This window comes from Dendrobates tinctorius, unplaced genomic scaffold (assembly GCF_039654945.1).
Source record: "Dendrobates tinctorius isolate UK_male_01 unplaced genomic scaffold, ASM3965494v1 ptg000643l, whole genome shotgun sequence".
In the NCBI taxonomy this organism is placed as follows: Eukaryota; Metazoa; Chordata; class Amphibia; order Anura; family Dendrobatidae; genus Dendrobates; species Dendrobates tinctorius.
The window spans coordinates 34313-59554 of NW_027362295.1; the positions used below are offsets into that span (position 1 = coordinate 34313).

Below are 25242 nucleotides of genomic sequence, written 5' to 3' on the forward strand. Positions count from 1 at the left end.
CGCCACAGACTGAATAGATGATGTCATTAATTCTAAGGTATATCTAGAATCCCCTGGCCTTGTGTCACAAAGAGTGAAATGATGATGGTAAAAACACACCATCCTCAATTCACTCCTTATGATACCTGGCAAGGTAACAATAGATATGCCTTGCACTCAACACCATCCTCTATTCAGTCTGTGCAATATTAGCAGACTGAAGAGACTGGTGGTGAAAATACAAGTCATATATTTGTGTTTTTGACTACACATATCTCCAGGAATGACACAACAAACATGTGTCAGTAATGGAGCTATGTGGTGGCAAAAACGCAAAGTATACGGCGCAGTGTGTGTACGGCGCAGTGTGTGTAGGCGGCAAAAGACACAATAACCAAACAGTATTATGGGAAACAATAATTTTACATTTATTGTAAAATAATAAAAAAAAGGTTTATCGGGAACGACGTTTTGGGGAAGATGGTGACACTTTGGGGGTGTGGAGAGACGAGGAACGGTTGGAAGGCGAGGAAGGGGTTCTAGGGGAAGGGACGATGAAAGTAGTGGGGGAAGGGAGCTCAGGGATGGAACTAGAGGCAGGGTGAGACACAGTAGGAGGAGAGGGGGGAGGGACAGACAAAGTTTTTTTTTTTTTCCCTGTGTCCTGGAGTCTCCTACCTGGACCTCTTGGCACTGTGTGACCGCCTTGAAGTTCTTGACCGCCTGGAGCCGGTGGACCTTGGCCTTGTTTCGGCAAAGAGGGAATGCAGGTCACCCCTCTGCTGCTCGGTGGTGGCGGTGGCAGTGCTGGTCCAGGCAGGAGTAGCAGTGGCGGTGGTGGTGCTCCTAGCAGGAGGAGCGCTGGCAATGCTCCTAGAAGGAGGAGTGGTGGCGGTGCTCCTAGGAGGAGGAGCGCTGGCGGTGCTCCTAGCAGGAGGAGTGGTGGCGGTGCTCCAAGCAGGAGTTATTGTCTCAGCGCTGCTCCAAGCAGGAGTTGTTTTGGCAGAGCTCCAAGCAGGAGTTGTTGTTTCGGCCGTGCTCCAAGCAGGTGGAGCGGTGGTGGTGGTGCTTTTAACAGGAGGAGTGGTGGCGGTGCTCCTAGCTGGAGGAGCGGTGGTGGTGCTCCTAGCAGAAGTGGTGGCGGTGTTCCAAACAGGAGTTGTTTCGGCGGTGCTCCAAGCAGGAGTTGTTGTTTCGGCGGTGCTCCAAGCAGGAGTTGTTGTTTCGGTGGTGCTCCAAGCAGGTGGAGCGGTGGTGGTGCTCCTAGCAGGAGGATTGGTTTCGGCGGCGGTGCTCCAAGCAGGATTGGTTTCGGCGGCGGTGCGCCAAGCAGGAGGAGTTGTGGCGGCGGTGGTGCTCCAGACAGGAGCAGAGCTTACCATGGTGGTGGCGGGGGAGTGTCCAGCAGCACTCAGCCTTGGGGTGGTGTAGTGGTGTCCGGCTTGACTTGGAATGCAGGTGGCCGTGCAGTGGTATGCAGCAGAAGTCGGTAGTGAGGTGAAGCGAGTCAGTGGTGGCACAGTTGGAAATGACACCACTGACTGCTGCACGTACTGTCTCTGCTGCATAGCCTGCAAGAAAGCAGTGCTGCAGGCCTGCATCACAGTCAGCTGGAGATCTGGACTAAGGTGTTCCGCCATGGCCCGTTCAATTTGGTGGAAAAAATGATGCGCTGGTCTGTTGAGGTCTGCTTCCAGACGGTCAAGGTGACTGTCGACAGACTGGAAGCGGTGGTCCATGTGGTTAAAACCGCTTTCCACTCTGTCTGACAGCGCCTTGAGGCCTTGCTGAAAGACCAAGCTCAAGTGCCTTAACTCGGGCATGACATTCCTGTCCGAGGCCCTCTGCTGCTGGCGGGAAGTGCCCGCAAAACCAGTGGCAGAGACCTAGGACAGGTGAACACCTGACATACCAGCTTCCTGGTCACCAGCTGTCCGTGTTGCTGACCTGCAAGATGCTTCTTGGCTGTTGGATGGCTGGGACGGGTCCAAGGTCGCTCGATGAAGGACCGCTCCAGGGACAGGTTGCAGGGCGCTGCTCCAGGTGCTGTGAATAGAAAATTAGAAAATTACTATCATGCATTTACAAGCACCAACTCCTGTGGAAAAGAAAAGCACAGAGTAAAACACAATACAGTACAAAAAAATACATAGGCTCTGCTGGCAATTACCGGTCTTAGGAACGCCAACACACGATGATATCTGTATTTTGTTCTGGTCCTTGCCGCAGAACCACTGCGAACCTGGCCCTCATTACGAACATCCCTGTTGAAGCGGTCCTTCATCGAGCGCCAACGAGTTCTGACTTTGTTCACTGTCGGAAAAAGAACGAAAAAAATTATACAATGCACTGAGGGCCAAATCTCTAAAATCACACACACCTGTGTGAGCACAGGCAAGAGTCAGTGCGGCATCACACAACAATACAATAGACAATGCACTGTTGGCCATGATAACACAAATGTGTATCATGCTAGAATATATTTAGCATCACACACACCTGTGTGAACACGGCCAAGAGTCAATGAGGCATCACACAGCATTGAAATACTTACGAAACTCCTTTCGGACCCTTTGAGAGGCGTTGTCCCAGCCATCCTCCAGCACTGCGGCCACCTCATTCCAGAGCTGCCGGGTCACCACCTTGTCCGAGTGCTGCTGATCACGGCTGTCCCACAATGGGACTCGCTCCTGGACCAACTGGATGAGGGCATCATTGTCCAGGGCAATTTTTTCATCCCGTTGTGGAGCCTAGAAAAAAAAAGAAAAAGATTATAATCTTGGAAAAATTTGGAAATGAAAAAAATAGAAAAATATACGGAATAGAAGCAAGATTGAAGATGAAAAACAGGACAGAAAAAAAAGGAAGGGGGGGAAAAAAAAAAAAAAAAAGGACATTCACAGTCAGTCTATACCTACAAGCCTTCTCCCTGCCGGCACTTGGCTTGGCTGCTCCTGCTGTTCGTCCTCACTTGCCGTGGCTGATGAGGTATGAAAAAGAACAAAAATTAATTTGCCACATGTGTAGATGCAGCAGCGAATACTTACCCAAACTGTAAGGCAGGAAGATACTCACATCACGCTCTGCTTGGGCCAGTTCACCACGGGACGGCCGACATTCATCCCCAGAAGACATGCTCCAATAAAAAAAAAAAAAAAAAGGCATTAGTACATAATACATTTAAAAGGACAGGCAGACAATAGGTTTTAGAACACTCACATTCTTGACGTTGCAGCTTCAATCCAAAATGCAGAAAGGGCTCTGGTCTCTTGCAGGCTGTCTGTAGAGTATTGTTCTGCCAGTGCAAACACCTTCTTTTATTTGCACAACCACCCAAACAATGCTTCTTTGTGTAGGGGGTGGTTTAAACCAGTGTCTAGACATGTTTACTCAAAAATCGCATGCACTCAAAAGCACAGGTGGGCGCATATCCATGCGCACACCTGCGACCCCATAGACTGTAATGTGTTTCTTGGCGCATTCCGTGAGCACGCGATCGCATGCATTTTTTTTACAAGGTTGGGCAGAACAAAAAATGCAACATGTAGTGTCTAACGCATCTAGGCGCACACCTGGAAAAGCGCATGCGCACAAAATCGCACATAAGCGCATGCAAGCGCTAGAACATGCGCCCGCCATGTTAAACATAGCAGCGCATGGCGCATGCGCCGATAGCGTTTGATGCACTGTGCACAAAAACGCTAATGTGAGACTAGCCTATAGCTGCATTTTTGCTGCAGCTTCTTTCCTGCCAAGAAATCATGTTTTGTTCCAGAAAAAAAGCAGCAAAAACGCCCAGTGTGAACTTACACTGAAGAAGCAAAATGTCAAAACCACAATCTGTGTCAGTGTCAGAACTTTTTGCCACGAATCATATATTCCCCATTTCCAGAGAGTGCAGGCTGTGGCAGAACTCCATAGGAAGGCGCAGTAAGGACGGTCACTGGAACCCCAGGCCCTTACACAGCTGCAGGTCTGTTACATGTTCACCAGCTCTTCTGAAGCCAGTGTCATGTTCTACTGATAGAAGTGGTGATTACACATGATTGACACTCCCATCAGCCAATCACAAGTCCAGCTCTAGCTCCGCCTCCAGATAAAGCCTCAGCCAGGAACTGCTGCCTCATTCATTATGATCTCTGGAGGTCATCTGTGACACTCTACAATGATGGGGGCTCTGATGAGGGTAGTTGTGCTGTGCACCCTGGCTCTGGGGGTCCTGACATCAGGTGAGGAAACATTGTTATGAGGGGGCCCTGAGCAGACTGACAGTGACAGTGTCACACGGAGAGCAGAAGAGAGCTGAGAAACCATGGGAGCACTCTGCTCAGCAGGATCCGACCTCTCCTGTAGAGTGTAAGCTCTTATGGTCAGTGGGGTCCGCTCTCTCCTGTAGAGTGTAAGCTCTTATGGTCAGTGAGGTCCTCTCTCCTGTAGAGTGTAAGCTCTTATGGTCAGTGGGGTCCTCTCTCTCCTGTAGAGTGTAAGCTCTTATGGTCAGTGGGGTCCTCTCTCTCCTGTAGAGTGTAAGCTCTTATGGTCAGTGGGGTCCTCTCTCTCCTGTAGAGTGTAAGCTCTTATGGTCAGTGGGGTCCTCTCTCTCTCTCCTGTAGAGTGTAAGCTCTTATGGTCAGTGGGGTCCCCTCTCTCTCTCTCACCTGTAGAGTGTAAGCTCTTATGGTCAGTGGGGTCCTCTCTCTCCTGTAGCGTGTAAGCTCTTATGGTTATTAGTGGGGTATTCAGTATTGTCATGGATTATTGGCTTCTTGGTTGTACAGCTCTCAGGTCTATGTTGGTGCTATAGAGTAAAGGTGTGGCAGTGTCCCTGGAGCCACAGATAACAGGCTGCTGACATTGCTGTAGCTCATGGGATTGTTACAAAGGTCGTTGATATTCTCAGTAATCAGATGATTTTCTGACAGTTATTCCTCCATCACATGATTGCACAGATTCGGGTGTGAATATGATCGATCCCATCAGTACAAGCCACAATAACACAGGCTACAAAAATCTGAGCCTATCTGATGAAGGGCTGAGGGTCCTGCACACCTGTGAGCGCAGCTCTGGCTGTGACCAGAGTAAAGGGATGATGTGAGTGCAGCTCTGGCTGTGACTGGAGTACAGGGATGATGTGAGTGCAGCTCTGGCTGTGACACAGTACAGGCATGATGCCCCTGCAGTTTTCTGCATCCAATAATCTGCTTTTTTGTGGCTTTAGGAGAGGAGGACGATCGCCCTCAGGTGGAGACACAATATGGTAAACTGCAGGGGAAGACGCTGTCTGCGAAGGGAACAGACAGAACCGTTCATGCCTTCTATGGAGTCCCCTTCGCGAAACCTCCAGTTGGTCCATTGAGATTTGCACCCCCAGAACCGCCCGAGTCCTGGAGCTCGGTGCGGGGGGCCTCAGACCATGCCCCAGTGTAAGTGCACTTAGAGGTTGGTGTGGCAGAACTCTGAACACATTTATACTATAATTAATATATATATATTATACACTGTGCAAAAAATAAAGTGAACACTTAAACAACACAATGTAATCCCCAGTCAATCACACTTCTGTGACATTAACCTGTCCAGTTATGACGCAACAGCGGTTGTAAATCAATTTCTCCTGCTGTTACAGAAATGGAACAGAGAACAGGTAGAAATCATCAGCAATAAGCAAGACAACTCCTATAAAAGAGTATACATTTTTTTTGCAAAAAAGCATATCGACTAAATACCCTGTATTTGTTATCCAGCACTTGCTGATTACTGTCATATATTTTACTGCAGAGTATTTTTGCAAATCTGTTTTCTTGTGTCCTATAAAAGAGTGGTTCTGCAGGGGGTGACCACAGACCCTTTCTCTGCTCTCACCCTTTTTTGCTGTTGTTTTGGTCACTTTTGCATTTTGTCATCGCTGTCACCCCTAGAGGTACAGTACAGTAGCATGAGGCGGTGTCTACAACCCACAGAACTTGCTCAGGTAGTGCGAGTCATCCAGGATGGCACATCAATGCGAGCTGCGGCAAGAAGGGTAGCTGTGTCTGTCAGCACAGTGTCCAGAGCATGGAGCAGATATCAGGAGACAGGACAGTACACCAGGAGACGTGGAGGGGGACATAGGAGGGCAATAACCCAGCAACAGGACCACTACCACCCCAGCAAGGAGGAGCAGTGCCAGAGCTCTGCAAAATGGCCTCCAGCAGAGCACTAACATCCATGTGTCTGCTAAAACGACTCCATGAGGGTGGTATGAGTGCCTGACATCCACAAGTGGGTGTTATGCTTACAGCCCAACACTGTGCAGGTCGACTGGCATGTGCCATAGAACACCAAGATTGGCAGATTTGACATTGGCGCCCTATGCACTACATGGAAGAGAGCAGGTTCACACTGAGCACATGTGACTGACGTGGCAATTCTTTGGAGGGCTGCACAGCCCTCCATGTGCTAGCCAGAGGTACACTGACTGCCATTATGTACCGGGATGAGATTCTCAGACTCCTTGTGAGACCATATTCAGGTGTAGTTGGCCCTGGGTTCCTTCTGATGCATGACAATGCTAGGCCTCGTGTGGCTGAAGTGTCAGCAGTTCATGCATGATGAAGGCATTGATGCTATGGACTGGCCGTTTCTCAGACCATAATCCAAAGACATCTGAGGCATCATTTCTCATTCCATCCACCAACGCTATGTTGCACCACAGACTCTCCAAGAGTTGACTGATGCTTTAATCCAGGCCTGGGAGGAGATCCTTCAGGTTAACATCTGCCGCCTCATCAGGTCCATGCCCAGGCATTGTAGGGAGGTCATACAGGCGCGTGGAGGCCACACACACTACTGAGCATCATTTCCTTGCTTGAGGCATTTCCACTGAAGTTGGATCAGCCTGTAATTTGATTTCCCATTTCATTCAAAATACAGACCTTCATGGGACATTAGTTGTGATTTACATTGATCATTTTTATGTTTTATTGTTCTACACACATTCCACTATACAATGAATGAAGACGTGCAATTGGAATATTTCATTAAGTGATATTTAGGTTGTGGGATTTTAGTATTCCCTTAATTTTTTTGACTTGTATGTGTATATATATTTTTATTACAGGTGTCTGCAGGATCCTCACATACTTGAGGAAGTGAACATCGAAATTACTTTACCTCCTGTGTCAGAGGACTGTCTGTACCTAAACATATTCACACCTGCTGATCGATTGAAGGAGGAGAAGCTTCCGGTAAGAGTCAAGCGTGTATTGTGTGACTATCATTTCTATATAATTGCTGCTGTGTGTAGATGCAAACTTTATGGCTTCCACTTTTGTGTGCACTGAGGCCGTGCCCATGGCGGTCCCTTATGATTCTAATTGGAGACACAGAGAAAAAATCTCATTCACACTTACCTGCATTCCCTATTAATGAACAGCTTCTACTCATTGCCCAGGTCATGGTGTTCATACATGGTGGAGCTCTGATGATGGGGGGAGCCATGATGTTTGAAGGTTCTGCACTGAGTGCCCATGAAAACGTTGTAGTTGTTTCCATCCAGTACCGGCTGGGGCTCCTCGGCTTCCTTAGGTAATGTCTATGCTGTCAGTGACTTTCCTGCCTAGAGTTAAGACATGAAATGACAATGCTATGTGGTGCCAGCCGGCTATACCTGGTGTTATGCGGAAGGGACCATTGTCAGTCTTTGTGTACATTGCTCTGCAGGGAGCCACTGGGTTGAGGTCACCTCATTTTATTAACAGCTATCTTTCCTTGTCACAGCACTGGAGATCACCGCGCTCCTGGGAACTACGGCTTTTTGGATCAGGTTGAAGCTCTCCAGTGGGTTCAGGAGAACATTGCAGGTTTCGGAGGGGACCCCAAGTCTGTGACTATATTTGGGGAGTCTGCGGGGGGAGTCAGCGTCTCTGCACTGGTGAGCAATTGTGATGCTGATATGTTGCTCATTATTGAGGCTCTGATTGGGCGGTTGTTCTGTAGGTGAAGGTAAGGTCCTGTCCTTTAAACCTTAATGATCCTGCTCTCTTTTATGTATTTCTTATATTCAGGTGGCGTCTCCACTGGCCAAAGGCTTGTTCCACAGAGCTATTGCTGAGAGTGGTGTAGCCATAATGCCAGGTTTGGTGGCCCAGACTAAAGAGGAGAGTGTGTTTTACAGTAATGTAAGTATGACTTAGGCCATCAAATGCTGCACTGTGTCTGATGACCCAGCGCCTTGTGCCACCAATCATCCGACCAATGACCACAGCTCTCGTCTGGCGGGTGACTGGATTGCTCATACACCGTCCAGTGTAGTCACAGGCGGTTTGCTGTGGATAACGATGATGCCAGAGTTTGCGTCTGCCGCTGAGCAGATCATTGAGTGACTGCCTATCGGGCGCGGTTGTGTTATCAGACCCTTACACTCTGGGTCCATTACTGTTACCAAAACTTTGCTATATTGTTGTTGTTCTTTTCATCTTCTCCCTCTCACTAATCCTCCCTGCTCTGTTCTGCACTGGCAGACTGTGATCTTATGCAGCTGAGTGCTTTAATATTGCTGCTGGCTACTTGATGGCGCCGTGGGTCCATACTAATAAGGGAGTAGCGGGGAATTGTGCGCCATGTGGCTGAGGCCACATCAGGTGTCTGGGGAGCCTAAATTGCTGCGACAGTCGAGGCCACGTAAGAGCCTGTCGGGTGTGTGACGCGAGACGAGCGCCGGTGCAGGAATGGGGCAAGCACTGACGCTTTGCTTGTATTGGATTTTCTCTCGTCTGCAGATCGTGGCCAATATTTCGGGCTGTGGTTTGGACGCACTGGTGGACTGCCTGAAGGCGAAATCTGAAGAAGAGATCCTGTCTCTAGTTGTCTCTATGGTATGGTCAGCGCAGCATAGGGTTCATTACCCTGATTCCTTCCTATCCCTGAACCCCAGTGATCCAGGGAATATTCACCAGTTCTATCTACATCACACGGATTTCCTACTGGCAGAAAGCTGTGCAGAATTCTGAATGCAGCTCTGGATCTGAATGAAATGTATGAAGTTATACAGAAGGAAAGCATATTACAATATTACATATATACATATTACAAGTCTGCCAAGACTTTAGTCTGCAGTGTGTATCCTATAAGTGTGTATCTTAAAAGTGTGAGATGATATGAATATATGAATTAATCCAGAATGATGCATACAGACTGTGCCCTGCCATCTGCCACCATCGCACTCTAACCGGCATGTCTATCTATTCTCCCTACAGACTGTGCCCTGCCATCTGCCACCATCGCATTCTAACCAGCATGTCTATCTATTCTGCCTACAGGTACGTCACCCAGCTTTCCATACAGACTTCTTACCTCTGCTTCTAATATTCACTTGGTACGTCACCCAGCTTTCCATACAGACTTCTTACCTCTGCTTCTAATATTCACTTGGTACGTCACCCAGCTTCCATACAGACTTCTTACCTCTGCTGCTAATATTCTCTTGGTACGTCACCCAGCTTTCCATACAGACTTCTTACCTCTGCTTCTAATATTCACTTGGTACGTCACCCAGCTTTCCATACAGACTTCTTACCTCTGCTTCTAATATTCACTTGGTACGTCACCCAGCTTTCCATACAGACTTCTTACCTCTGCTTCTAATATTCACTTGGTACGTCACCCAGCATTCCATACAGACTTCTTACCTCTGCTTCTAATATTCACTTGGTACGTCACCCAGCTTTCCATACAGACTTCTTACCTCTGCTGCTAATATTCACTTGGTACGTCACCCAGCATTCCATACAGACTTCTTACCTCTGCTTCTAATATTCACTTGGTACGTCACCCAGCTTTCCATACAGACTTCTTACCTCTGCTTCTAATATTCACTTGGTACGTCACCCAGCTTTCCATACAGACTTCTTACCTCTGCTTCTAATATTCACTTGGTACGTCACCCAGCATTCCATTCAGACTTCTTACCTCTGCTTCTAATATTCACTTGGTACGTCACCCAGCTTTCCATACAGACTTCTTACCTCTGCTGCTAATATTCACTTGGTACGTCACCAAGCATTCCATACAGACTTCTTACCTCTGCTTCTAATATTCACTTGGTACGTCACCCAGCATTCCATACAGACTTCTTACCTCTGCTTCTAATATTCACTTGGTATGTCCTTCAACTAACCCCCTGCTTTACCCCAGTGTTATTTAAGACCTTGTTTACTTTGGCTTGATCATATGCATCTGGTCCACTCTTAATTGTCTGACCAAGATGTGCACAGAACACTCCTCTCAGCTTCACACCTGAATGCACTTTGTAGCACAGATATTGCATAGCACAAGTCTGCCAAGACTTTAGTCTGCAGTGTGTATCCTATAAGTGTGTACCTTAAAAGTGTTAGATGATATGAATATATGAATTAATCCAGAATGGAACCAGAAGGGAACAGAAGGTAACTGGAAAGAGTCACTGTAAACAATGCTTCTGTTTGTTTCCACTCTGACCCCTATAATCCTTCACTTTCTGATAACTCCCCTAATTCCTACACCTAGTAAGGAACTGTTCATCTCTTCTTCAATCCTTCCAATCCATCTCACCTCTTGCTCAGATCTGTTTCTCAACATACAATCTTCTGTCTCCAAACACAGACAGCCCCCTCATGCCCTCTCCTGCTAACACTCTCTCTGCTCCTCCTCACTGCCGGCAATATCTCTCCAAATCCTGGTCCTCCTCACCACATTCCCACAGTCATTTCTACATCCCATCCACCCCCAATCACAGCTTTCCGTAACCACTCCAACCTTATACACATTCACCCGGCCCCAGCTTCCCCACTAACAGAAGCTCTGTGGAACGCTAGCTCTGTCTGCAACAAACTTTCCTTCATCCATGATCTTTTTATTACTAACAAACTATTCTCCCTCGCCATCACTGAAACCTGGCTCACCTCCTCTGACACAGCCTCTCCTGCTGCACTCTCATATGGTGCATTCCACCTATCCCACACCCCCCGCCCCAGCAGCAAGCATGGTGGAGGAGTTGGTTTTCTCCTGTCAGATAACTGCTCTTTCACCCCAATCCCACTGCCGCCCTCTGTTACCCTCCCTTCCTTTGAGGTGCACTCTGTGCGCATCTACTCCCCCTCCAACTGCCAACTAGCTGTCATATACCGCCCTCCAGGGCCAGCCATCACTGTTATGAAAAAGTCACCGTAGGAGGCAGACACAAAAATAGAAGCTACGTCCAGAAAACCAGAGAAGTTGGCAACTATCAGATTGCAGACCCCTGAACCTATCAACACAACTAGCAGTAGCCGTGGGGGGTTCCTACGGTGCCCTAGATCCCTCGATCACAGCCGGAGAGCTAAATAGCCTAAAGACAGAAAAGGAAATCTAAACTGCCCCAGAGCAGACCCCAAAGTAAAAGGCAGCCCCCAACATATAATGACGGTGAAGCAAGATGAAAAAACACTCACACCGACAGAAAGATAGGCTGAGCAAACGATGGGGCCCAAACTAACTACACAGGACAGGAAAGGAAGGTTGCTGTCTGCAATCTGCCAAAACCCTATCAAAGACATAAGCCAACAGGCTGATATGGAAAAAGACCCTGAAGCAGCTAGGCTTCAAAAACTAAATCAGCACTCAGGTATTTTCTGAAGACAGAGCTAAAGGAATTCAGCTCACCCCAGCAGGGAATGGCAGAAATCCAGAAAAACAAAGCAAAACAAAGTCAAAGCACAAATGCAAAAGGCAGAGCAGAAAACTTAGCTTTAGAAGAGCAGGAATTCAGACTGGTCTCCAAGGATCCCACAGAGAAATCACCAGCAGGGCAGAAGGGCGTCGGCGGCCTTATATCCAGTCAGTCACTCCACTCAGCCAGTCATCATCATTAGGCTCAGATGCTTGATAATCAGGCTTACTACCTTTCTTTACCAGAAGAGGGAGTTCATCGGGCCTCAGTAGTGAAGGGGAAAATGAACTCACAACAGTACCTCCCCCTTGAGGAGGGGTCACCGAACACTCAACCACGCCACCAGGGCGATCAGGGTGAGCCCGATGAAAGGCACGCACCAATCTTTTGGCATGAATATCAGAGGCAGAGACCCAGGAATTATCCTCCTGACCATAACCCTTCCACTTAACCAAATACTGGAGTCTCCGTCTAGCCAGACGGGAATCCAGTATTTTCTCTACCTCATATTCCATGTTACCTTCGACCAATACAGGGTCTGGAGGTGCCACCCCCGGAACAATAGGTTCAACAAACCTCTTCAACAAAGACTTATGGAACACATTACGGATTTTAAAAGTGACAGGAAGAGCCAAATGAAAAGAGACCGGATTAATAATCTCCAAAATCTTGTAAGGTCCAATAAATCTAGGCTTAAACTTAGGAGAAGCCACCTTCATAGCAATATTTTTTGATGATAACCACACCATATCACCCACCTTAAACTGGGGATCAATGGTCCTATGTCGGTTGGAAAACCGCTGGGCCTTTTCCTGGGAGAGAGATAACTTATCCACCACTTGGTCCCAGATCTGGTGCATTCTCTCCACCACAGTGTCAACACCTGGGCAGGCAGAGGGCTCCACCTGCCCTGAAGAAAATCGAGCATGAAACCCAAAGTTACAAAAAAAGGTGACATCAAAGTTTCAGAACTAGCTCTATTATTTAAAGCAAATTCGGCCAAGGGCAAAAATGAAACCCAATCATCCTGATCAGCGGAAATAAAACATCTCAAATATGACTCCAAGGTCTGGTTTGTTCTCTCTGTCTGCCCATTGGTCTGAGGGTGAAAAGCAGAGGAGAAGGACAACTGAATTCCCAGCTTGGAACAGAAAGTTCTCCAAAATCTAGACACAAACTGAACTCCTCTGTCAGATACAATATTCTCAGGAATCCCGTGCAAGCGAACCACCTGTTGCAAAAACAGGGGCACCAACTCAGAGGAAGACGGCAACTTAGGGAGTGGTACAAGATGAACCATCTTAGAGAACCTATCACAAATCACCCAAATAACAGTCATCCTTTGAGAGACAGGCATATCAGAGATGAAATCCATTGAAATATGGGTCCATGGCCTCTTGGGGACAGGCAAAGGCATCAACAACCCACTAGTGCGAGAACACGATTTAGCCTGGGAGCAAGTCCCACAGGACTGCACAAAATTCCTGACATCACGAGACAAGGAGGGCCACCAAAAAGACCGACTCACCAGATCTCTAGTACCAAAAATACCTGGATGACCAGCCAAAGCAGAGCAATGAACTTCAGACATCACTCTCCTCTTCCACTGGTCAGGAACATAAAACTTTCTACTGGGACAACGCTCAGGTTTGTCCTCCTGGAACTCTTCCAGAGCACGTCTCAAATCGGGCGAGATGGCAGAAAGAACTAGCGCTTCGCCTAAGATGGTAGCAGGTTTGGTCACCACAGGAGAATCAGCAAAGAAGCTCCTAGAGAGGGCGTCTGCCTTGACATTCTTAGTTCCAGGAAGAAAAGAAACCACAAAATCAAAACGTGTAAAAAACAAGGCCCACCTAGCCTGTCTAGGGTTCAAGCGCTTAGCCGACTCTAGGTAAATCAAATTCTTGTGGTCAGTGAGGACCACGACTTGATGTTTAGCTCCCTCCAACCAATGTCTCCACTCCTCAAATGCCCATTTCATGGCCAACAGTTCCCGATTCCCCACATCATAGTTACGTTCAGATGGAGAGAACTTTCGGGAAAAGAAAGCACAGGGATTCATTTTAGATGTCACAGGATCCTTTTGGGACAAAACAGCTCCTGCACCAATCTCAGAAGCATCCACCTCTACCTGGAACGGAAATGAGACATCAGGTTGCCGCAAAACCGGGGCGGAGGTGAATCTTCGCTTCAGCTCCTGAAAGGAAGAAACAGCCTCAGGAGACCAATTTAACACATCAGCACCCTTCTTAGTCAAATCAGTCAATGACTTGGCAATACTAGAAAATTTCGCTATAAATTTCCGATAAAAATTAGCAAAACCCAAAAACTTCTGAAGGGCCTTCAAAGAAGTGGGCTGAACCCAATCGTAAATGGCCTGTACCTTGGCCGGGTCCATTTCAATAGTTGACGGAGACAAAATAAATCCCAAAAAAGAAATCCTCTGTACTCCAAAAAGGCATTTAGATCCTTTGACATACAGGGAATTCTCCCTCAAGATCCGGAACACAGTCCGAATCTGTTCCACATGAGAATCCCAATCCTTGGAGAAGATCAAAATATCATCCAGATAGATAATCAAAAATTTATCGACAAAATCTCGGAAAATATCGTTCATGAAGCACTGGAAGACAGAAGGGGCATTAGTGAGCCCAAAAGGCATCACCAGGTACTCAAAATGTCCCTCTGGAGTATTAAACGCCGTCTTCCATTCATCCCCATGCTTAATGCGAATAAGATTATACGCCCCCCTGAGGTCAAGCTTGGTAAACCAGCAAGCACCTTTAACTCTAGAGAATAGATCCGAAATCAGGGGTAACGGATACTGATATTTAACAGTAATTTTGTTGAGGGCACGATAATCAATACAAGGTCTTAATGATCCATCCTTTTTGGCTACAAAAAAAAACCCGGCACCTAAGGGTGACGAGGATGGTCTAATATGACCCTTCTCCAACGCCTCCTTAATATAGGATCGCATAGCCTCATGCTCGGGTACAGATAAATTGAAGAGCCGACCCTTGGGGAATTTACACCCCGGGCTCAGTTCAATTGCACAGTCATAACTCCTATGAGGAGGCAGAGACGCAGACTCATTCTCACTAAATACATCATAAAAGTCCGCCAAATAATCAGGAACATCATGCGACTGAGGAGAGGTGGAAAACACCGGAGCCTCACTAAAGGCACACCGACAACCCCAACTCACCACAGACACAGATTTCCAATCCAAAACTGGATTATGAATTTGCAACCAGGGAAACCTGTTGTGAGTTCATTTTCCCCTTCACTACTCAGGCCCGATGAACTCCCTCTGCTGGTTAAGAAAGGTAGTGAGCCTGATTATCAAACATCTGAGACTAATGATGATGACTGGCTGAGTGGAGTCACTGACTGGATATAAGGCTGTCGACGCCCTTCTGCCCTGCGGGTGATTTCTCTGTGGGATCCTTGGATACCAGTCTGAATTCCTGCTCTCCTAAAGCTAAGTTTTCTGCTCTGCCTTTTGCATTTTTTGCTTTGACTTTTGTTTTGCTGGATTTCTGTCTTTCCCTGCTGGGGTGAGCTGAATTCCTTTAGCTCTGTCTTCAGAAAATACCTGAGTGCTGATATAGTTTTTGAAGTCTAGCTGCTTCAGGGCCTTTTTCCATATCAGCCTGTTGGGTTATGTATTTCATAGGGTTTTTGCAGATTGCAGATAGCAGCTCTCCTATCCTGTCCTATTTTAGTGAGTTTGGGCCCCATCGTTTGCTCAGCCTATCTTTCTGTCTGTGTGAGTGTTTTTTCATCTTGCTTCACCGTCATTATATGTTGGGGGCTGCCTTTTACTTTGGGGTCTGCTCTGGGGCAGTTTAGATTTCCTTTTCTGTCTTTAGGCTATTTAGCTCTCCGGCTGTGATCGAGGGGTCTAGGGCACCGTAGGAACCCCCCACGGCTACTGCTAGTTGTGTTGATAGGTTCAGGGGTCTGCAATCTGATAGTTGCCAACTTCTCCGGTTTTCTGGACTTAGCTTCTATTTTTGTGTCTGCCTCCTACGGTGACTCGATCATAACAGAAACCCCAGAACAATGGTATCATGCAGATTATGCAACACCAAAAATCTGCAATTTTCTTGATGGTCTGGGGTGACCCGCATTACCACCTGGGTCCAAAACTGAGGTTTATTTTTCGCCAAAGGAGTAGCATCAATCCCCCTCAAAGGGATAGGCGTCTGCAGAGGTGTCATTGGAAATCCACAACGTTTAGCAAAATCCAAGTCCATTAGGTTTAGGGCTGCTCCCGAATCCACAAAAGCCTTGGCGGAAAATGTGGACAGGGAGCAGATGAGTAATAGCCAGAAGAAACTTAGGTTGAACACCACCAACAGAAAACGTGTGTGCAAAGCGTTTCTCTCGTTTAGGACAGACAGAAATAATATGCGAGGCATCTCCACAGAAAAAACACAACTTATTACGCCTTCTGAACTCCTGACGCTGCTCTCTGGACAAAACTCTATCACATTGCATAGGTTCAGACATTTGTTCAACAGGTGGCAACACCTCTCGTGTAGTTTTTCGTTCGCGCAAACGCCGATCAACCTGAATGGCTAATGACATAGAATCGTCAAGACCGGAGGGAACAGGAAATCCCACCATAGTATCTTTTACGGCTTCTGACAAACTCTTCCGAAAGAGAGCAGCCAAGGCATTATCATTCCAGGTAGTAAGTACCGCCCACTTTCGGAATTTTTGACAGTACAATTCTGCAGAATCTCGACCCTGGTTCAATGCCAGCAGGGTCTTTTCAGCCTGATCAATGGCATTAGGTTCGTCATACAACAACCCTAAGGCTTGAAAAAATGCATTCACATTAGTCAGAATAGGATCATCTGGTTTCAAAGAAAACGCCCAATCCTGGGGATCGCCACGCAGCAAAGAGATGACAATTTTAAACTGCTGCGCGGAGCTCCCTGACGAGTTAGGCTTCAAGGCAAAAAATAATTTACAATTATTTTTGAAATTCAAAAATTTAGACCGATCCCCAAAAAATACATCAGGTGTAGGAATCTTTGGTTCAGCAGCATGTGAATGAGCAAGGTAGGCGGAAATTCCCCGCACTTCCGCAGCAAGCTGCTCCACACGATCAGACAATTGCTTTATCTCCATTGAGAGAAAAAAAAATTCCCCCTACAGCCTCAGAGATATAGAGGAAAAAATATACATACTTTTTTTTTTTTTACAATTCTTTCCTGCTACTGAGTACCCTAGGATCTGCGGTATGGCGGGTGATTCTGTTATGAAAGAGTCACCGTAGGAGGCAGACACAAAAATAGAAGCTACGTCCAGAAAACCAGAGAAGTTGGCAACTATCAGATTGCAGACCCCTGAACCTATCAACACAACTAGCAGTAGCCGTGGGGGGTTCCTACGGTGCCCTAGACCCCTCGATCACAGCCGGAGAGCTAAATAGCCTAAAGACAGAAAAGGAAATCTAAACTGCCCCAGAGCAGACCCCAAAGTAAAAGGCTGCCCCCAACATATAATGATGGTGAAGGAAGATGAAAAAACACTCACACAGACAGAAAGATAGGCTGAGCAAACGATGGGGCCCAAACTAACTACACAGGACAGGAAAGGAAGGTTGCTGTCTGCAATCTGCCAAAACCCTATCAAAGACATAAGCCAACAGGCTGATATGGAAAAAGACCCTGAAGCAGCTAGGCTTCAAAAGCTATATCAGCACTCAGGTACTTTCTGAAGACAAAGCTAAAGGAATTCAGCTCACCCCAGCAGGGAATGGCAGAAATCCAGAAAAACAAAGCAAAACAAAGTCAAAGCACAAATGCAAAAGGCAGAGCAGAAAACTTAGCTGTAGAAGAGCAGGAATTCAGACTGGTCTCCAAGTGTCATGTCGGACACTGTTCACACCAGGGTGTCCGGCAGACAGCGGTAATACCCTGTTGGGTATTCTGTTCCAGTCGGGATAGGGTTAACCAGGTTGTCATGCTGGCTGAGGGCTGGGACACGCCCTTGGTCTTTAAATAGTTCGTCCTGACTATGGGCGTCGCCGACTATAGCTTTAGCCTAGTGCTAGCAATACCGGTCAGCAGTGGTGGTGTTGGAGCGTCTGATATCTGGTGCAGTATATCCCTCAGTGGTTCTTTCTCCAATCTGTTATATATATATTTGGTTGTCCTTGCACATTATTGTATTCCCTTGTGTATTAACTGTGTGGTGTTTCTTTTACCCCTGTCCATACGTATTTGTGGGGTCTGGTGTCTGGTCCCCTCACTGGGTGGAGGGTGGTGGGTTCAGCTTAGGGCTGGACAGGAGACAGGGACAGGGTGGAGGCTCAGGCAGGCACACCTTCAGTGTAAACCCTGGGTAGAGGGACAGACAGGGTCCCCCTAGTCTGAGGGACATCGCAGGGGTCCCGGGGTTTTTGCCTAAAGTAACCTAGGCATACCATGACATTATAGTCGGCCCAAATAATAAAGTGAGAAAAAAAAAAAAAAAAAGGTATAGATAGGGAATATAGGGGTTACTTACTATGGATCCTATACTTTCCCTAACCAAGCAGCTGGAGGCTCTATCCATACAGGTCACTGAACTCAGGGGGGCGGTCCAGCAACAAGGCCTGTCAGCTCCTGCAGTACCTGCTGAGGCTGCAGCCAGGGCAGCTGAGCCCAAGGTTCCCCTTCCTGAACGATTTGCTGGTGATCGTGGTAAGTTCACGGTGTTTCGTGAATCATGCAAATTGTATTTCCGTATGCGTCCACATTCCTCAGGTAATGAGGCTCAACGCGTGGGCTTGGTGATTTCTTTGCTGAGTGGTGATCCACAGGCTTGAGCCTTTTCACTCCCTTCAGACTCACCGGCATTTGAATCTGTAGATTTTTTTTTCTCTGCTCTGGGTTTGATCTATGACGATCCGGATAGATTAAACTTAGCAGAGTCTAAGATACGCTCACTGCTACAGGGTGATCGACCAGCTGAGGATTACTGCACGGAATTCCGGCGCTGGGCGGTGGACACGCAGTGGAATGACCCTGCGCTTAGAAGTCAATTTCTGCATGGGGTTTCTGGAAGGGTTAAACAGACTCTCCTAATGTACGAGACTCCCGCCTCTCTGGAGGCTGCGATGGCACTTGTAGTACGCATAGACCGACGTCTCCGTCAGGGGGCGCTGGTTTCGTTGCCTCCGGGAGGTGGGGGAGTGGTCGGTGAGGTTGCCGCGGGTGAATCCGTGGAACCCATGCAGATCGCTGGTATAGCACAGTCACCGAGTAACAAGCCTAAACGTCCTTGGCACAGAAGGCAGGGGCTCTGTTTTTTTTGTGGCAAAGGAGGACATTTTATTAACGCTTGCCCCCTGGTACCTATGAAGGGCGCACCGGCGGAAAACTGATAGGCTCAGAGGGTTTGGAGGAGTCTAGTCTGAGCCTTTGTGTATCCTCCGTCATGGTTTCCCAGTGTATGCTCCCTGCTAGGGTGGTACTTGGGGGGCAAATGCTCTCTATTACAGTATTTATTGATAGTGGCTCAGCTGCCAATCTCATTGATGAGAGGTTCGCGCATACAGCGGGATCTCCGGTGGAGAAATTGCCGAACCCCATCCGGGTGGTTACCATCAATGCTTCCCCGTTGTCTCAAGGGGAGATCACAGAGTGTGTGTTGGATATACAACTCCACATTGGAGTATTACACTCAGAGCGGGTAACTTGTAAGGTGCTTAGTAACTTACCGGCTCAGATGGTTCTGGGCTTTCCATGGTTGTCAATGCATAATCCTGTTATTGATTGGAAGACCCAGGACATAATTCAGTGGAGCAGGGAGTGTCAGGAGAGGTGCCTGGCTACATGTATTTCCGCTTTGACCCCCAGTATCCCGGAGCCGTTGCTGGATTATGCGGATGTATTTTCTGAGAAGGGTTGTTCGGAACTACCACCGCATCGCCCCTATGACTGTGCTATTAGGTTGAAACCAGGGGCCAAGTTACCTAAAGCTAGAATGTTTAATATCTCAGGTCCCGAGAGGCTAGCTCTCAAGGAATACATTGCGGATAGCCTGAGCAAGGGTCATATTAGACCTTCCTCTTCTCCTCTGGCTGCTGGCTTCTTCTTTGTTAAAAAGAAGGATGGAGGTTTACGCCCGTGTCTGGATTTCAGAGAACTCAACCAGATTACGGTCCGTGATCCTTACCCTATGCCACTTATACCCGATTTATTCAACCAAGTGGTTGGTGCCAGGTGGTTCTCCAAACTGGACCTCAGGGGGGCGTACAATCTTATAAGAGTCCGTCAGGGGGATGAGTGGAAGACAGCGTTCAATACCCCTGAGGGTCACTTTGAGAGTTTGGTAATGCCGTTTGGGTTGACTATGGCACCGGCGGTCTTTCAACACTTCATTAATGATGTCTTCTCTCAGTTGTTGGGGAGGTTCGTTATAATTTATCTTGACGACATCCTCATTTTCTCTCACGACCATGATACACATATAGAGCATGTTAGACAGGTTCTGCAGTTGCTCAGAGAGAACAGACTCTATGTCAAGCTTGAAAAATGTGTGTTTTTCGTACAGGAGCTACCGTTCTTGGGTTATATAATCTCCGCCTCAGGTTTTAAGATGGACACCGCAAAGGTGCAGGCGGTACTACATTGGGATCGGCCTGATAATCTTAAGGCGCTTCAGCGATTTCTTGGCTTCTCCAATTACTATAGGAAATGTATTAAGAACTTCTCTATGATTGCCAAACCACTGACTGACATGACTAAGAAGGGTACCGACTTTTCTGACTGGTCTGAGCCTGCGGTACAGGCGTTTGAATTCCTCAAGAATAGTTTTGCCTCAGCGCCCATTCTGGTGCAGCCCGATGTCTCCTTACCGTTTGTCGTGGAGGTGGATGCGTCAGAGGTTGGAGTGGGGGCTGTACTGTCTCAGGGCCCTTCTTGGGCCAAGTTGCATCCGTGTGCCTTCTTCTCCAAGAAGCTGTCGCCTGCGGAGCGTAATTATGATATTGGCAACAGGGAACTATTGGCCATCAAATTGGCATTTGAGGAGTGGCGACACTTCTTGGAGGGGGCTGTTCATCAGATTACTGTGATAACCGACCATAAGAATTTGCTTTATTTAGAATCTGCTAAGCGCCTGTCCTCCAGACAGGCTCGCTGGGCATTATTCTTCACCCGGTTCAACTTCATTGTTACCTATCGACCTGGGTCGAAGAATGTTAAGGCAGACGCTTTATCCAGGTGTTTTCCTGGTGGAGAGTTATGTGAAGAGCCGGTGCCTATTCTCCAAAAGGGTGTGGTGGTATCTGCCATCACGACAGAGATTGAGGCAGAGATTGCGGAGGCTCAGGAGGTGGTACCGCCGGGGTTGCCTGTTAATAAATCTTTTGTGCCGCTACATCTACGCTCTAGAGTGTTGGGCGAACATCACGACACGGTACTGGCAGGTCATCCAGGGGTTAAGAGCACTCTGGAACTGGTATCGCGTCGTTTTTGGTGGCCTAAAATCTGGCAGGATGTGGCCTCATATGTGGCTGCCTGTACCACGTGCGCACGGGCCAAGACTCCTCGTTCCCGTCCCGCTGGTAGCTTGCAGCCTCTCGGGGTGCCCAGTAAGCCATGGACTGAGATTTCCATGGATTTTATTACTGACTTGCCCGCCTCGGCAGGGAACTCGGTCATTTTGGTAATTGTTGATAGGTTCTCCAAAATGTCACATTTCGTTGCTTTACCGTCTTTGCCCAATGCTAAGACTCTTGCTCAGATATTTATTCGCGAGGTGGTCAGACTTCATGGTGTCCCATCTGACATTGTGTCTGATCGAGGTACGCAGTTTGTGGCAAAGTTTTGGAGAGCTTTTTGTTCTCGCCTTGGAATCAAATTATCTCATTCATCGGCTTTCCACCCTCAGTCGAATGGACAGACTGAGCGGATGAACCAAAACCTGGAGCAATACTTGCGCTGCTTTATTTCCGACAATCAGGAAGAGTGGTCAGCGTTTCTTCCTCTGGCAGAATTCGCAATAAACAACCATTGCCAGGAATCGTCTGGGGAATCTCCTTTTTTTTGTGTGTATGGTCAGCATCCTCAATTTTGCACCTTGCGTCAGGGGTGCTCAGTTGGCGTCCCTGAAGAGGACCAGTTGGGAGCTCAATTGTCGTCTGTTTGGAGGAGAGTCAAGCAGCGCTTGTTGAAGGTGGGTTCCAGGTACAAACGGGTGGCTGACTGCAGACGTGTGCCAGGTCCGGACCTGTGTGTGGGTGATTGGGTGTGGTTATCTACTAGGAACATTAAGCTCAAGATACCGTCACTTAAGTTGGGTCCCAGGTTCATTGGCCCATTTAGAATCTCCGCAGTGATCAACCCAGTGGCATTTTGTTTGGAGTTGCCGGCTGTGTATAAGATTCATAATGTATTTCACAAAGCATTGCTAAAGAAGGTCGTGGGTTTGGTGGATGGTTCCCCCGGGCCACCACCTCCCGTCTTGGTGGATGGCGCGTTGGAATTTGAGGTGTCCAAAGTGGTGGACTCTAGGGTTGTGCGTCGCACTCTACAGTACCTGGTCCACTGGCGTGGCTATGGTCCTGAGGAGAGGACATGGGTGCCGGCCTCTGACATTCATGCTGATCGACTGGTTACTATGTTCCATCGTCGCCATCCGGACAAGCCAGGTCCTCGACATGGTGAGGTTCCGGAGGTCCCTCGTAGAAGGTGGGGTACTGTCATGTCGGACACTGTTCACACCAGGGTGTCCGGCAGACAGCGGTAATACCCTGTTGGGTATTCTGTTCCAGTCGGGATAGGGTTAACCAGGTTGTCATGCTGGCTGAGGGCTGGGCCACGCCCTTGGTCTTTAAATAGTTCGTCCTGACTATGGGCGTCGCCGACTATAGCTTTAGCCTAGTGCTAGCAATACCGGTCAGCAGTGGTGGTGTTGGAGCGTCTGATATCTGGTGCAGTATATCCCTCAGTGGTTCTTTCTCCAATCTGTTATATATATATATTTGGTTGTCCTTGCACATTATTGTATTCCCTTGTGTATTAACTGTGTGGTGTTTCTTTTACCCCTGTCCATACGTATTTGTGGGGTCTGGTGTCTGGTCCCCTCACTGGGTGGAGGGTGGTGGGTTCAGCTTAGGGCTGGACAGGAGACATGGACAGGGTGGAGGCTCAGGCAGGCACACCTTCAGTGTAAACCCTGGGTAGAGGGACAGACAGGGTCCCCCTAGTCTGAGGGACATCGCAGGGGTCCCGGGGTTTTTGCCTAAAGTAACCTAGGCATACCATGACACCAAGGATCCCACAGAGAAATCACCCGCAGGGCAGAAGGGCGTCGGCAGCCTTATATCCAGTCACTCCACTCAGCCAGTCATCATCATTAGGCTCAGATGCTTGATAATCAGGCTCACTACCTTTCTTTACCAGAAGAGGGAGTTCATCGGGCCTCAGTAGTGAAGGGGAAAATGAACTCACAACACACCACCTTCTTTGACCACTTCACCACCTGGCTACTTCATTTCCTTTCCACTGATATCCCCACTATCATCTTGGGCGACTTCAACATCCCCATTGACACTTCCCTCTCAGCTGCCACTAAACTTCTATCTCTCACTTCCTCCTTCGGCCTCACTCAATGGTCTTCTGCAGCCACTCACAAAGATGGCCACACACTAACCTCATCTTCACCCACCTCTGCTCCCTATCTAGCCTCTCTAACTCACCTCTTCCTATCTCTGACCACAACCTACTTACATTCTCTTCCCCCTCCACTCTTTGTCCACAATCCCCACCTCAAAAACTTGCACACCCTCACAGAACACACTCTTTGTCTAAATCCCTCCTCCCTCTTACAGACATAAGTTCCCTACACAATGCGGATGCCGCTGCCGCTCTATATAACAGCACAATAGCTGTAACTTTGGAATCAGTTGCCCCTCTCACACATACCAAAGCTCGCAAAATCAACAGACAGCCCTAGCACACCAGCCTGACCAAAGAACTGAGGCGAACTTCCAGGGCTGCTGAGCGGAGATGGAAAAGATCCCACTCCAATGAGGACTTTATCACATTCAAACAGTCCCTCACTACTTTCAAGGAAACACTTGCTGCAGCAAAACAAACCTACTTCTCATCTCTCATATCCTCCCTGTCTCACAACCCTAAACAGTTACTCAACACCTTCAATTCTCTCCTCCGCCCCCCAGCACCTCCTCCCTCTCCACTCATCTCAGCTGAAGACTTTGCCTCATTTTTCCAGGAGAAGGTTGATAACATCAGAGACAGTCTTGGTCAACAACCCACAGTGCCCTTCCTCCTGACTTCCCAGCCCTCCTCCTCCAAAACCAACTTCTCCACCATTACAGAAGATCGACTCTCCACTCTACTCTCAAGATCACATCTCACTAACTGTTGTACTTGACCCGATCCCATCCCACTTAGAATCATAGAATCATAGAATCGTAGAGTTGGAAGGGACCTCCTGGGCCATCTGGTCCAACCCCCTGCTCAAAGCAGGATTCGCTAAATCATCCCAGTCAGATGTCTGTCCAGCCTCTGTTTGAAGACTTCCATTGAAGGAGAACTCACCACTTCTCGTGGCAGCCTGTTCCATTCATTGATCACTCTAACTGTCAAAAAGTTTTTTCTAATATCTAATCTGTGTCTCCTCCCATTCAGTTTCATCCCATTGCTTCTAGTCTTTCCTTGTGCAAATGAGAATAAAGTTGATCCTTCTACAATGTGACAGCCCTTTAGATATTTGTAGACAGCTATTAAGTCTCCTCTCAGTCTTCTCTTTTGCAAACTAAACATTCCCAAATCCTGCAACCTTTCCTCATAAGACAGGGTTTGCAGACCGGTCACCATTCTGGTCGCTCTTTTCTGAACTTGCTCCAGTTTGTTGATGTCTTTTTTAAAATGTGGTGCCCAAAACTGGACACAATATTCCAGATGAGGTCTGACCAAAGAGGAGTAGAGGGAAATAATGACTTCACGTGATCTAGACTGTATGCTTCTGTTAATACATCCTAGAATTGCATTTGCCTTTTTTGCTGCTGCATCACACTGTTGACTCATATTCAGTCTGTGATCTATTAGTATACCCAAGTCTTTTTCACATGTGCTGTCACTTAGCCCTATTCCTCCCATTCTATATATGCTTTTTTCATTTTTATTGCCCAGATGTAGTACTTTGCATTTTTCCCTGTTAAAAACCATTCTGTTTGTTGCTGCCCACTTCTCCAGTTTATTTATATCTTTTTGAATCCTCTCTCTCTTCTCTAGTATTAGCTATCCCTCCTAGCTTTGTGTCATCAGCAAATTTAATCAGTTTACCCTCAATTCCTTCATCTAAATCGTTGATAAAGATGTTGAACAATACAGGGCCCAGGACAGAGCCCTGTGGTACCCCACTTGAGACATTCTTCCAACTGGATGTGCAGCCATTTACGACCACTCTTTGGGTCCGATCACTAAGCCAGTTATGAATCCACCTAACAGTTGCCTTGTCCATTCCATACTTAGTCATTTTTTCAATAAGGATTGTATGAGAGACTTTGTCAAATGCTTTGCTGAAGTCAAGATATACTATATCTACAGCATTTCCTTGAT

The 25242-nt window shown here is 47.6% G+C and overlaps 1 protein-coding gene across 2 annotated transcripts in view; it reads left to right on the forward strand.

Annotated features, from left to right (window-relative positions):
- Positions 1-4082: 4082 nt before the first annotated feature.
- Positions 4083-25242, forward strand: part of LOC141079255 (fatty acyl-CoA hydrolase precursor, medium chain-like) — a 29896-nt gene continuing 8736 nt past the window's right edge. The window contains exons 1-8 of one of the 2 annotated variants that reach the window (XM_073565297.1): positions 4083-4208; positions 5198-5402; positions 7079-7205; positions 7412-7545; positions 7738-7891; positions 8025-8138; positions 8739-8834; positions 9216-9278. In XM_073565297.1, coding sequence (XP_073421398.1) covers positions 4145-4208; positions 5198-5402; positions 7079-7205; positions 7412-7545; positions 7738-7891; positions 8025-8138; positions 8739-8834; positions 9216-9278 — 957 coding nt within the window. In that variant the 5' untranslated portion in view covers positions 4083-4144. The remainder of the gene's footprint in view (positions 4209-5197; positions 5403-7078; positions 7206-7411; positions 7546-7737; positions 7892-8024; positions 8139-8738; positions 8835-9215; positions 9279-25242) is intronic. The other variant, XM_073565298.1, reaches the window with a different exon arrangement.